Source organism: Podarcis gaigeae (genome assembly GCF_964106915.1).
Source record: "Podarcis gaigeae genome assembly, chromosome: 11".
Lineage (NCBI taxonomy): Eukaryota > Metazoa > Chordata > Lepidosauria > Squamata > Lacertidae > Podarcis > Podarcis gaigeae.
In genome coordinates this window covers 12,581,096-12,595,674 of record NC_139687.1, presented here as the reverse complement: position 1 = coordinate 12,595,674, position 14,579 = coordinate 12,581,096, and the positions used below count along the sequence as shown (strand labels likewise).

At 40.3% G+C, this 14,579-nt stretch overlaps 1 protein-coding gene across 3 annotated transcripts in view; it reads left to right on the top strand.

The window, feature by feature from the left end:
• AUH (AU RNA binding methylglutaconyl-CoA hydratase) overlaps positions 1-4,722 on the top strand; it is a 31,209-nt gene extending 26,487 nt beyond the window's left edge. For all 3 annotated transcript variants that reach the window (XR_014555980.1, XM_083702119.1, XM_083702120.1), the window contains one exon: positions 1,574-4,722. Coding sequence is in view for 2 of the 3 variants with exons in the window: in XM_083702119.1 (XP_083558245.1) it covers positions 1,574-1,651 (78 nt within the window). In the remaining variant the exon portion in view is untranslated. The remainder of the gene's footprint in view (positions 1-1,573) is intronic.
• The last annotated feature ends 9,857 nt before the right edge of the window (positions 4,723-14,579 follow it).

The following is a 14,579-nucleotide window of genomic DNA, read 5'->3' as shown; positions in this document are numbered from 1 at the left end:
AATGTTAAGTAGTCAGTGACTTGCATTTTCATTATCATAGGCCTAATATAAAGTTTACTTTTACCATTGATAGTGCTAATGTTTGTTAATTCAGATCTGGAAATACCTGTCAAGCATTCAATAGTTTTGTGAGAATAATAGATACATTGTTTATGCATTATGCTGAATGGATGCATCACACACTTAGTGTCTCCCTGTTAAAACGAATGGTAAATATTCCCATAAGTTACTAAAGCTGGGTTGGGCAACATGGTGCACTTCAAATGTTGCTGGACACCCTACTTCCATTAGCCCCAGCTAGCATGGTCACCAGGATTTTCTGGGCCTAGAAATTAGATTGGACCTTTGCTGCATCCACCAAATTTTCATGGGCAGCTGTTATTCTGTCTTGCAGGTGGGGTGGAGGCCAAAAATAAGAGTCACACACAAGTAACAAGCTGTCTGACAGAGTGTATGTAGGTGAAATATTCTGTACTAGAATAAGCTTAAAATAGTTCCAGTTACAGATAGGTAGCCGTGTTGGTCTGCCATAGTAAAAACAAAAAAAAAATTCCTTCCAGTAGGACCTTAAAGACCAACTAAGTCAGTTCTTGGTATGAGCTTTCGTGTGCATGCACACTTGGTATCTGAAGAAGTGTGCATGCACACGAAAGCTCATACCAAGAACTGACTTAGTTGGTCTTTAAGGTGCTACTGGAAGGAATTTTTTTTTTGTCTTAAAATAGTTGAATTTCTTTCTGGTCAAAGGCACAAGAGCCCTACTCTCACACCATGAAATTTGATGCATTTGGCAGGTTTAATCTATTCTGGAGTGCCTGCAAATTCCACCCACATCTGTCAGAAGGGGGAAATGTCATAGCTGGTTTTTGTTCTCCCCGGTGGGAAACAGAACTATATAAAATATGACTTGAATCAGACAGAGTACAGAGCTACTGGGAATATAGACCGAGCACAGAGTGACTTAGGCTGCATTCTAAAGTGTCAGGTACAGATCTGAATTTTTTGGCCAGAGCGCACCCCTAGAATATACATTCAGGCTTACTTCAGTCATGAGCTGGAGCTTCTTGGCCAGAGTTGTTCTTCCATTCCATAGCAGTCTGGCATTGTCACCTTCACCATGCATGCAGATTTACCCCCAAATTGAGCTCAGTAATGAGGCTAACTTTTGCTTGTACTGGGTTGAGCCAAAACCAGCTTCTTTTAGGTAAACTCATTCTGTGTCAAGCCTGGGAAATTTCACAGTCAGGTGCAGCATGAAAGTTTGCAGCAGTTACCAGATTTAGGAAGCCATTTCTCAGCCTTCATGCTTATGGCAAAATAAGTGTTTACATGCTCCTCCATCAGGATAATCTTAATGTTGGAAACTGCTCTCAATGTGCTAGCCCTTCCACTGGTTTAAATCAGTAAAAGAGTGACTACAGAGAATTGTGATTAATTTATAACAGCTGCAGGTTTCCTTAGCTTTCTGTATGTATATTATGAATTGAACATGACAGCTCTAGAGGGTGAAGGTGCGTGAAAATGAGACTTAACTTTAAATGTGGGCACTGAGAATGATTTTTGTTCATTCTAGACTATTCCAACAAAAGACAGAATTGAAGGTCTTCTTGCTTTTAAAGAAAAAAGACCCCCTCGCTACAAGGGAGAATAGAAAAAACAACAACAACAGCACATACGCCTTTAGAAAAACAAATGAAATACACATACTACAGGAAAGACTTTTCAGCTGTGGTTTTTTTGCCTCATAACCTGGAATATTTCAACCAGGAAAGTAAATGTTAACCACCCATACTTTGATCTATAATGTATTCAGATGCATATTTACCCTTAACAATTTCTCAAAACTTCTGTGTGTATTTACGAGGTCATTGAGTTATACAGCACTTTATTCCATATATTTGAATTGCCTTCCTTATCAGATAAATATATTGAATGCCTAATGCAGACAAAGCTGGAGAGAACATCAGATGTACAAGTCTTCTGCTGTTGAAACAAAAAAATAAAATTCTGCACACCCAAACATGTGAAATGGACTGCATAAAGTTTCTAAATGAAACTTTCTTTAGATAAAAAAATACCATTCTTGTTCTCTACTTGAATGTATAAATTAGAGTTAGCTGAATTGATGAGGCAAAGCAAGTGGGTGATCAGCTGTTCATATAGTCTGTTGGTATATGAAATCCATTTGGAAACTTTATTGTGGTGTTGCACAGTTGTAAAAGGGTGATTTGCTATGTAAATACCATTGTGCTAAAGTTCAGCTTTAATCCAATTTTAATAATAAAATAGACTGAACTTAGATTTCCTCTCAGAGCTATTTGAGTGCAACACGACATAGGTCATGAATTGTGGTATTTTCACGCCTGATGGCAAATGGACCTTGGAGCTACTTTTTGGCTAGTAGTGTGCATGCATGCATATTGTCAATGTAGAATAAAGAGCCTCATAGAATAATGTTAAAATATTTGTAAGGTAAGGACTGTCTTATACAAACACAAAAATCATAACCACCATTATAGCTTGAGAGTAAACATGTCTACTCTAAAGTTGTCACCAGAAGGTTTGCTTAGGGCAATAGCTAAGTGTCATGTGGAAGCACATTTCAATTGATGTTCTACATGAAATAAGCTAAGGGGAAAATGAAAATTGTGAAAAGCAGTTCTTTTGCAGCATTGTAGAAATCATTTCTACATTTGGGGTTCTGTTCAACTAAGTCCTACTCAGAATAGACCCATTGCAAATCATTAATCTTTAAACTTATTCATGTCCGATAACTGGTGGGAAGGTTGGCCCATTTCCTGAGATAATCAGGACCCGCACTATTTGGTAAATATGAGAATTGGACAGGAATGGCATATTCATTCGAAACGTATCCTTAAACCCTATTTAATGTTTACAAATGTATTCCTTGTCTTTAAAACCCACAGAAATATCGCTATATGCATTCTCACACATGACATGGAAAAGTCCAAATATGAAAGGGCTGCCATATTAGACTCTGCTATTACTAAAGTGGCTCCGCAACTGAAAGTAACTGGTGGTGAAACATTTATCTACAAATATATATTAGAAACCTGCTAAAGACCGTCTTATAATAATGTAACACCTAGCACCCTAAATAGGAAGATGCCTAAGTTCAAATATATTTAGAACTTCAGGTTCAGCGTGGACTGTTTGTATCTCACTTTGCAAACAATGCTGCTAATGCTAATAAAAAGTCTCAGCTAATGACATACTTTTTAAAAGTTACTCAATAGCAGCAGGCACAGAACTAGAAATGCCTGCTCAACATCTCTTTGGAGCAGGTCAATTTTGTGTCCTCTCTGAAAAGCTGTAAGAAATATAGCACTTCAGATCTCTTCAGAAGAGGTGTTCCCTAATCTTGGGAGCATTGGGTGGGGGGTATTTAGAGCAGGGTCTGACTTAGAGACTGTATATAGGAACTGGGTTAACATGGGGAGAATTTGTATTCAAAGAATATGTGTCCCAGGGCATTGAAGATTTCAAGGGGAATAACTCGCTGCTTGAATTGAGCCAGGAAGCTAACAGCCAGTGCAGTTGCTGTAGAATAGGATGAACTGTGTTCCTGCTGCCCTGTTTATCCTTTTTAACCAGATCAGTTAAACCACTGCCTCCGAGCATTGGTTTAAAACTGCTTGGCTGATACCCCAAGTTGAATGCTAAGCCTTTGGAGTGAGACTACTACTGCCCCGTTGTGTAATTCTTACGTTCTAGAATAAGATTTAATTTATTAATATGACTTATTTCAAGTATTTCAAAGAAACTTATCATGTGGCATTGTCTGCTGTTAAAGTAACACGGCATGCATGTGGTTACATTTTAGCTGTATGGTGGTAAAAGCTGATCAATATGAAATGCAAGAGCTCATTAAAATTAACCTTCAACTATATAGCTATATGAACATTGATTATATATGGTACAGTGGGTTTATCATTTTGCTGGCTGATGAATCTGCTAGGAAGATCATTTCATGCGTTATAGTTTTTAAAGTAAAAACTGGAGCAGTTCCTGACAGTTAAACAAAGCTCCTTATTTTGTTTTGTCTCTAAAAATTTTGAAATGCTATCTTTAATGTGCAAGTTGTAATTTAATATGATCCTGCACTCAGTTATGCACACTTAAGTACATTCACTTAAGTGGGACCGAGCCTGTCTAATTGATACAGAAATAATATAAATTCTGTGTGGAATGTCTCTGCTTATTTCATCAAGATTACTGGTAGGATGTCAAAATATTGACTAGATAAAGTGAAACTTTTGGGCATTGTCAGAAGAACACTTGTGTTTTTAATTATTACTGATTTTAATATAAGGAAATTATTTGTCCATTATATTTCTTTTTCTCAGGGGAAATTGCCTTTTTCCGGTACTTAACTACCTCCTGTCCATTTCTTTGTATTTGCTTGTTGCCTTTGTTAATTCTGTTTGTTGCTGAGTATAAAAAGATTGTAGTACTTACTGAAACTAGTTTCAGAGGAAAAACCACACAGAAAATTCATGTTATATTAAAGGGGATGAAATTATATCAAATCACATTCATATTGATTTATTAGTAGCACTGCTAGCAACCTTTTTCATAAAACTCTATAATTGGAGGAGGTGCTTCTCATCATAAGAACACGTTACCTGCTTTCTTATTCACCTACTGGATTTCAGTGTTTCCAGGTCATTGTATTTATTAAATTTTATTTCTGTCTTCTCATCTTTTGCCTGTGCACATCAGACAGTAGTAACTTGTGTATATCTCCCTTTATGTTGGTATCACATTCACCGTGAATAATAGGTGTGATCAGCCCATTGGCATGAAAATCATGTTTTAAAATGGTACTTCAGATCCAGTGATGCTGTTCTCTGAACAGAATGCGATTGGTACTGATTCTCTTCTCGCACATTTGCAGACACTGATCTTGAGACAATTTCAGAGGTGGGGGTTAAATGGGATGGGGGAGAGTGGCAATTCCTTTGCAGAAGCAGAAGTTCCTTGTGCTCCTATAGCTGAATCTTTGAGTTGAAGCTATCTCCTTAAAGCAGGCATGTCCAAAGTCCATTTCAGGAGCCTAATCCGGCCCGCCGGTTGGTTTAATCCGGCCCCTGTGGCAGTTTATTTCGTGGGGTAAAATCCTAAAAAATCCTCTACAACTTCAATCCCCAAGAAAGCTCAACAGTTTCAACCCTAAAAAAAAACTCAACAACTTCAATCTTAGAAAAAGCTCAACAACTGTGCAATTGTGGGGTAAAATCATAAAAAAGCTGAACAATTCCAATCCTAAAAAAGGTTAACAACTCACGGCCCTTCACTTCATCAAATCTGGCCCTCTTTGAAAAATGTTTGGACACCACTGCCTTAAAGTGAATATTTCCATAATACATATTTTTATAGTGTGTTCTAAAATCCCCCATTGAAATAAATAGTCTCAAGTAGAATCTGCACATGGGTTGTTAACTGCTACTTTTCTTTTTTGCAGTTTATAAGTTTCTTCAAGTTACAACATGAAGTCACAGTCCTGTAACCGTTCCCCTTAATGCAGATATTCGCATATTCACAGATCATTACAGTAAAACCTCGGGTCCCAAACACCTTCGTTATTGTACGTTTCTGCTCCTGAACGCCGAAAACCCGGAAGTAAATGCTCCGGTTTTCTAATGTCTTTTTTGAACCCGTACGTCCAACACGGCTTCCCCAATCGGAAGCTGCCCCTCGGTTGTCAAACGTTTCAGAAGCCAAACAGTCTTCCGGAATGGATTACGTTCAACAACCGAGGTTTGACTGTATATAATACTTCACCCCACTCACACTTGATAACAGACACACAAACACACCAGACAGGGCAAAAAGAAGATGTGGGGGGCCGCACTTTTGTTTCCAAATTCCGAGCATGAAAAGTTAAAGTGTGGCTTAAATTCGTGACCTTACCAAAAGTGGCTTTTACAATATCCCTGCTGAAACACAACATACGGTAAAACAGAACAAAAAATGTTTTCTTGCTGATTTGCGAGCGTGAGACTGTTCATTTGCCATTTATGGGTGTGAGTGCCTGCGGAATTGTAGCAATTAAATAGCGATTTGCAATTTTAGCGATTGTACAGTAACTTTTGTGGGCTTGCAAGATCGGAGGCTTAAATTGGCTTGGAGTTACAGTTCTACCAACCGCAGCCTGTAACCCAATTTTAAGGGAGTGGTTTATATTCAGGTATTGTCCTTTTTTCTGTCTCCCCCCCCCCTTGACTTTTGTGGGTGTGGCTTATATTCAGGCCAATACTGTACCTGGTATATATTTTGCAGAATTGCTGTGAGATGCTGCAATTTAATTGATTCCTCATTCCAAGATCACCTTGAGCCTTTTGGTCAGGGAGACCACAGTAATTCCTCCGTACTAAATTACTCATGCCCAATATCACCTCCTCAGTTATATGTTCTCTTTGATGTACAGAGTAACACCACCTCTTAATATGCCCTTCCCTATTCCCCCCTTTAGAGTTTGTGTCCAGAAAGAGGAATGTCCCAGTGGTTGTCTCCATTCCACCAAGTTTCCATTACGCCCAGTATATCTGTGCTCTTTTCTATGACCAAACACTTTAACTTACCAATATTGGCTTGGAGGCTCATTGTGCTGAGTCTGCCTTACCATTCTGGTATATGTGTGTGAAAACTTGGTGTATTCAGTTTGCAATCTACCATAAGTGTGTGTGTCTATCCATTTCAATGGGACAGGTTTAGGTAACCGTGTCCCTGATTTCAGCTGTTCATAAAAACAAATTGGTACAGTCTTGTGGCAATAGTCACAGGCCGTAAAGGTATGTCAATCAATGATTCAGATTTCTGCATATTTCTTAGCTTCGTGCAGGTAGTCCACGGCATGTCTGTGAATTTGTAGTTAAAGAGTATTCACGTTGATTTAAAATTGCATTTTTTATTCTTTTGTGTCTTGTTGTATTACAACTCAAATTCTATGGAATTCAAACTATGACCCAACCAGATACAATGTATAAGACATAAAATAACCAATTAAAATACAATTAAAATCTTATGACATCCAGCGCAGTGCATTCCAGTTGTTAAAACAGGCAGAAAAATCATTAAGTGGTCTGCGAAGACCCTTAGCAATTTTCAAGTAGTCTGTGGTGGGGCAGGAGGGGGGGAGTTTGAGAACTGCCGAACTACTGCTGTGCTGGTTTTGAGATTGTTCACTTGACGTTTTGGAAAAAAAACATTGCTTTCTTTGCTTTCTAATTGGGCCATGTCTCCTCAGGTGTTTGTGCAGAATTGTCTTCTGCAAGGGAAAAAAAGCCTTTATATTTCTTATAATTATAGCATGCTTGTCTGAAAGGTTTCGCAAATGTTCTTTTCGGTAATCCTGGTAGGAGATTAAGTAAGAGCTTCTCGCTCATGTTATTGCTCAAGACCTTCAGATGCCATTGTTATGTGCTGAGATTTGATGTCCCATGCATTCCTTTGGCGGCATTTGTTCCTCTGACCTTTATACTCGTTTGGCTCATCGAGCACTCTTGTAAAAATGCATGTGTTTTCTCACACACAAATGCCAGGAACCACATGAACTGCATATTTGATTCCAGCTTTAATGGGAGACATTCCTAATGGACAACAGTAACACAGCCAAGCCAAATTGGCCACGGTTTTATGTTTACTATGGCAGAAAGTAAGAACTTCAAAGCTCCTTTGTAAGACTTGAAAAGAAGACAAGTTTCTCCTTCATATCATCAAGCTTAATTACTGTCAATAAGCAACAGTTGGCAAGAACAGCACATCACATGTTTCCAGTTCTGTCTTGGGAAAGGTCAACACATTTTTTTATATATATTATGCAGCCATGTACTCTGATCACATAACACGTTTTAGAAAGCATTATGCAATATTATGCTCCTGATTAACAACTGCTTGCACAAGAAGTTTTTCATTAGCTTGAATGTTTGTATCCTGGGAATGATTAACTTTGTGACATAACTCACATAAATATGGAAGGCTCAGACAACTTCAGACTCATGTTTCAGGAATAGCCAAACACTTTTCACTTGGTAGTGTACGTGATTAAAAACTCTTTTCAGCTTCAGAGGTGAAAATAGGGTAACCCATTTCAGGAAAGAGCAAAGATGATTTATTTTTAGGGGTCAAAATGACACACATGCTTAAAAAAAATAAAAAATGTTGAAAACAGCATTTCCTTGGTTCTGCAAATGTTATCAATTTTCTCCCAGCAAGTCAGATTTTTATTCTACTGCCAAACTTAGAAGTAAAAGTGGCTCATATATATTCAGTGTCAATAATCACTTTTTATATTGGGACAAGTACGTACAAGCATTGGTCAAAACTGGTCAAAGGCTGTGTTTGTTACTAGATCTGGCCCTTGATAATGTGAAAGAAAAGCAAAAACTTTCGAATACACTGAAGAACAGACCCTGCATGCTCTAAAGTATCTGCTTTTTTAAAAAAGCAGTTTAGTTGTTCTCAATCATAAGCTGAGGAAGATTAATTCATTAAATAAATAACTCCTGATTGGAAATGGTAGGTTTGCTGAACTTTTGCCAGAACCCATCTGACATTTGCTAAAATATTGTGTTGGAATGAACAATATCCCCCCCCCCCTTTAACACGCCATAGCGTAAAATCAGATTTCGGAAAAGTTTCTATACCGTCATAAAAGTTTCTAATACTATCAACAGGTTCTGATATGAGTACAGTTCCTGAATGGTGCAGCAATAAAATTGCCAGCGCATTTGCAAAGCTAAGCAGGTTCTGGTATGGTTTCAAATTGAATGGGGGACCGTGTGTTGAAAGTCGGTTGGACTAAATGAGCCGTGGGGTCTCTTCCAACTCTTCGATTCTGTGAAGTAGAAATACTGCTGGCACCACTACTGAAGTCTCATGTAAAATGTTTTTTTTTTATACTGCAGAGCAAGTAGCTTCAAATTTCATATAATAGCAACATGGAAATAGAAGATAACGGTGTTTGAATCCTGGGAAAATACTGTATATAGATTGTGTTGGTTAGCACAATCTATTAGCAGAGGAGGAAGCTGCATGCTTCTTAGCTGATCACCCAATTCGATGGGCATCCTTCTTTCACATCTCTCCAGAATACAGTACTGCATTTAACCTAAAAGAGCTTATTCTATACACTCTCCAGCCCTGTGTTTGTCTGGTCTGGAAAATGATCTGCTGCAGCAACTCTCACTAGAATGAGTAATCCATAGTCGTGTGGCTTGTCCATTGGAATTAGTGCAGCCGTTTGTGAAAAGGTAAACGACTTGAGTAAGAGCTGCAGGATCTGACCTCCATATTCTGCTGGGAGAGGCGGTTTAGGAATGTTACCATATTACTTCATGTGTTCCATTCCGCAGGATAAGCTCAGCCAAAAGCAAATAAAAAGCTAAACATTGACTTGGAGTGTGTTCTCGGGAACTTGAGCAATGTCTTTTCCTCCATTCCAGTGTAGTAACGGCAGTGAGTGGAAAGGAAGGAGATTCTGTTACCGCAATCGTATCAGTGCTCCTTATTTGCCTTGAATCTACGTGCAGAGCCAGCTAGGCTTTCAGCTGCGATGACGAAATGTCATGCCTTTCTTCCTGGAATAGTATGCAGATAAGAGGCCACTGGCTATGTTGAGGTTTCAGATGAACTCCACTCAGGGTTTCAAAACAGCGTGTCACAATTTGATCAGGTTTCTTTAACAACCGGTTCATTACATTTTGTCTTCAGGACAAAAGGAGAGGAGAGAAGGAGCAGTTTGCGTGCTCGTTCCTTTGTGGTTTTGTGGTTGTCGGCTCGCAGGATGTGACTGTGGAGACTTTTAACTTTTACATAATCTCAACACTGAATTACCGGCTGTTGGGAATCAAAAGCGAAGAGAGTGCTGTTGCACTCAGGTACCGCTTATGGGCTTCTGTTGCTGTTGTTTAGTCGTTTAGTCGTTCCCGACTCTTCGTGACCCATGGACCAGAGCACACCAGGCACTTCTGTCTTCCACTGCCTCCCGCAGTTTAGTCAAACTCATGCTGGTAGCTTCGAGAACACTGTCCAACCATCTCATCCTCTGTCGTCCCCTTCTCCTTGTGCCCTCCATCTTTCCCAACATCAGGGTCTTTTCCAGGGAGTCTTCTCTTCTCATGAGGTGGCCAAATCTGAATTATGTGGGCAGTTGATTGGAAACATTTACAAAGAGAGCATAAATAAAAAAGCAAAAGAAAGCCAAGTTTTAGTTTTCCAGTTATCCCATGAAATGGGTACAGTTGGTGGATGCTGTCTTCTACAAGTTTGTGTGTAAACGCCCATCCATTTCCGTAGCAATCAAACAAGAAACATTTCCAGTAGATTTGACCCAAAGGCTTTTTTGCCTGTCTGCCACTTTAATTAGTAAATTTCGGTAGTAAAGGCAGTGATAGTGGCTGCGACAGTAGGAGCTCCCTTTTGGACTTCCGAAGAAATCAACACCATTTAGGGCTTCTAAAGCATGCATAGGATAGGAGATGGAGGAAAATGTAGACCTGAATGATATTAAGGATCTCTCCTTGTAGGCAGCAGTCCCATTGTCATTAAACACCAGTCCTCTCAGTCTTTACTCCAAAACTCAACAGGATTTCAGATCTTAATGACCTTGCAGTTGATATTTTTGGATGACCTATAGAAGTTGAGTATGTTGCGACTTACTGGTGAGGAAAGATACTTATCAGTCTTTTATTGCTCTTCAATATATGGAGTCCATTCTTCTGAGCATGATTTTATGAGTAGAAGCAGATGGTAATTAGAAAACAAAACCCGAAACACCCCCTCGTTACTATTTTTGTCTCATTATTTAAAAGAATAAAAAAAAAGTTGGAAGTTACTGTACTCTGCAAAACCCCACTGTCAGCACATTTCTTTCTGGAGTTGAAAACAAATCTGTCAGCAATTTACGTTTTCTATGAGTACTTGTGTTTTCTTTCTTTAGATAGTTTCTTTAAATAAAGTGCCTTTGTAATGGAGTCCATTTTTAAGCGTTAAGCGTCAACAAATTGCCATCTGTCTTGTAAAGGCTCTCTGTCATCTTGATGAGGTCAGCACTCTGGATAATGTCGAGGAGCAGCGACGTGAATTAGACTTCAAAGTCTGAATGGCCTGAAACCGACATCTTGAAGATGGATGCAACAGATTTTCAGGCATGCAGCTATGAAAGCCGAAGCAAAGTAAATTGTAGACCTTTGAAAATCCTTTACACCCTCTTTTGGTAAAAGTGTTGAACAGTTCTCAGAGTGTTTGATGACAAATTCAGCAGATTATCTATTAGGTACCTAAATGGACGTGTTATTATAAGGCAGGGGTCAGCATGGCCTGGATCACTCCCGTGGAGATCCTCCGTGGGCCAGACTGACGCAGCACGACGCTGAAAATTGCGGCTGCGCGTGCCCAGACACCAAAAATCGTGCCTGCACAGAAGCAATTTTCTGTGCCACGGACATGCGCAGATGCAATTTCCGGCATCTGGGCATGTACAGAAGTGATTTCGGGAGCTGCGGAAGAGAGTTGCTGCGCTTCACCGGTTTAGCACAGTGCGCGCGGGGTGGTTCAGTTCGGGGGCAGCTCATGGGCCGGTTAAGCAGCCCTCATGCCGACCTCTCTTTTAAAGGATGTGTCCCCTTTGCCATCTTATGTGGGCTGACTTGCCTTCTTAAGTGGTAGTGGTGGCAGATTATCAGATCAGCTGGTTGGCCATCAATTCTTCCTGTGATGCTTTCTTCCAGGTCAATGCTTCATCATAACTGGTGACAAAGAAAGCTGACCAATGAGAAGAAAGTTGGCTAGTATTTCCATCTGACCTAATTATCTGGATCCCAGGCAAATGGAGGAACCAACAAAGCCTGGGCTATCCTTCCACCACATATCATCATGCTGTATCTCACAGTGCCACCTGTCTATGGTCAAACTGCAGCGTGACAACATTCTTACATTTTTATTACATGTAAAGATAAGAATACCATTTAATACTTAACTGCCATTGGGTGAAGCAGTAGCTGAGTGGTAGAGCATCTGTTTCACATGCAGAAAGTCCGAACTTCAATTCTTGGTATTTCTGGGTAATGCTGGGAGAGACTCCTGCCAGAAAAACTAGACAGCTGCTGCCAGTCAGTGTACAGAATATTGGGTTGCATGGGCCAAAGGTGGGGCAAATTCCAGCTAGACCTAGGCTAGGAATGGTGCAGAGGGGCTGCAATAGAAACACAAGGGTGGATTTAATTCATGCTCCTCTCTCTACTGCATGTCTGATTGTACTAACTCCTCAAAATCTCCCATCAAAATAGGGGATCATTCATTACTGCAGTCAGTGAGGCCCCCCCTACCCTGGTTCTAAACATCCTTCCACAGCTATTCAGCCAGTAGTTAGGGGAGATCAGTGAAGAAAATTGCTCGTCAAGTGTTTTAAATGTGTGCCCTTCATGTCCCAGGGCATCTGCACTGGTGCTTTACAGTCATTAGTAATATCTGTTTAATGAGCATTCCATCCATTGCATCTGCACAATACTTAGGGTGGAATTGATGTGCCACTAATTTATCATGCAGAAAATTAGAAAGGTTAATTTTCATCACTGCAAGTTCAAATGCTAGAAGACACACACACGAGAGAGAGAGAGAGAGAGAGAGAGAGAGAGAGAGAGAGAGAGAGAGAGAGAATGATTTGCTGTAATCCCAGGAACCAGCAATCTTGGCTCTCACACTGAGCAGGTTGTATCCTCATGCTCCCCCTTCGCTGTCAGAGAAAAGAGCCCTTATTTGGTGCACAGCTTATAATGAAAACACGGAGATGTGTTGTAGTTGGACCTTAACCCAAAGTGTCTAGTCTTGCTCGCCGTTTGGAATTCTTGCCTTCTAAAGCAGCAAATAAATATTGGGATATGCAAGATCTCTCGGAGTATTAAAGGCCTTTGCAGTCGGCAGCCTGGCTTATGGTTTGTTTATACTGATGCCTTACTGAAATCCAAACAGGTCATGTACGGATTGCAGAACTGCTGTCTTTGTAATGGCACTTCATTGCTCCTAATAAGTATGGGGACAATAGTACGACAGAAAGTACTTCACAGTGCTAGAGTCCTGCTGTTTTGCAGATTTATTCCACTTGTTACTTGTGCCTGTAGCAAGGAAAGGAGAAAGGGAACTGGGCCGTATACATGATTTGGTTGGGAACGGTGGTATCTTTCTTAAGCACACAGTTTCCAAAATTGAAAGCAAAAAATACAAGGACCTAAGCATTTTTCTGCCTGCCCCTTCTGTTCTATATAATATGGAAGAAAGACAGGCAGGCACATAGTGGACAATGCAATACGTGCTGCCCTTTGCCATTGGGTCCCAGCAACCAGTCTTGGTCTACTGGAAATCTTAATGGCAGAACTAGCCATGTGATCCTGAGTGGGAAGCCAAACTGACAGACAAAGTTCTAGATTAGCCTTTCTCAACCTGTGGGTCCCCAGATGTTGTTGAACTACAAGTCCCATCACCCCTAGCTAGCAAGGCCAGAGCTCAGGGATGATGGGAGTTGTAGTCCAACAACATCTGGCGACCCACAGGTTGAGAACCGCTGCTCTAGATGAACAGATCGAGTCGGTAATGATACACTGGGCAGAGGATTTGGGACATAATCTGCAGATGGTAGATTGGGAAAGGCTATGGAAAACAGATTTGAAATTTACGGCATATTGTGCATTGGGGGGGAAACTATGAAAATGATGTACCAGTGGTATTTGACCCCTACTAAGTTGGCAAAAAATGCATAGGACAAGTACAAATATTTGCTGGAAATGTAAAGAAAAAGAAGGGACCTTTTATCATATGTGGTGGACTTGTAAGGTAACAAAAGCTTTCTGGGAGATGATATGTAATGAAATAAAAAAAAAATGCTTAAAATAACCTTTGTCCAAAAAACAACAACACAGAAGTTTTTTTATTAGGAATCATAGGTTCCAAAGGAGCAGAAGAGACTTTTTATGTATGCGACAACAGCCAATCGGGTGCTAAGAAAGAGTCCCTGCCAGAAAGGAATGGCAAACTAAGCTGATGGTCTATGCCCAGATGGCAAAACTGGAAAACTCAGAAATCAAGAGGACAATAACTTTATAAAAGAATGGGGGGAGGGGTAAAAATTATGTAGAAGAGCACTGTAAGCAGATGGAAACATTAGCAGGATTTTGATCATGCTTGCAGTGTAACAATTACCATGGACAATATGGTTTGATGTAAAAATCGGAGTATGGAAGAATATGCAGTAATAAATGCTTAAAATGGGACTCCATGGAGGGGGTGGGAGGAAGTCCTGAGATTTGGAGGAATCTCTTTTTATGGATATTGTTATGGTTATATGGGGTTGCTCGTGAGTAAGTTGCCGCCACTCCTGGCTAGGTAGCCTGGTAAAACCTTTCCTGGCTGGACAGCCCTTCACTTTGTGGCTGTTCAGTCGCTAGCAGAATCCGTCTGTGGGCGTTTCTTGAACTTCTTCCAGCAAAGAAGTTCTTTGACGCCAAGTCCACGCCTACTTTCCCTGCGCGGAAGTCTTCTGCGCAGGGTGGGTGTGGGTAGCG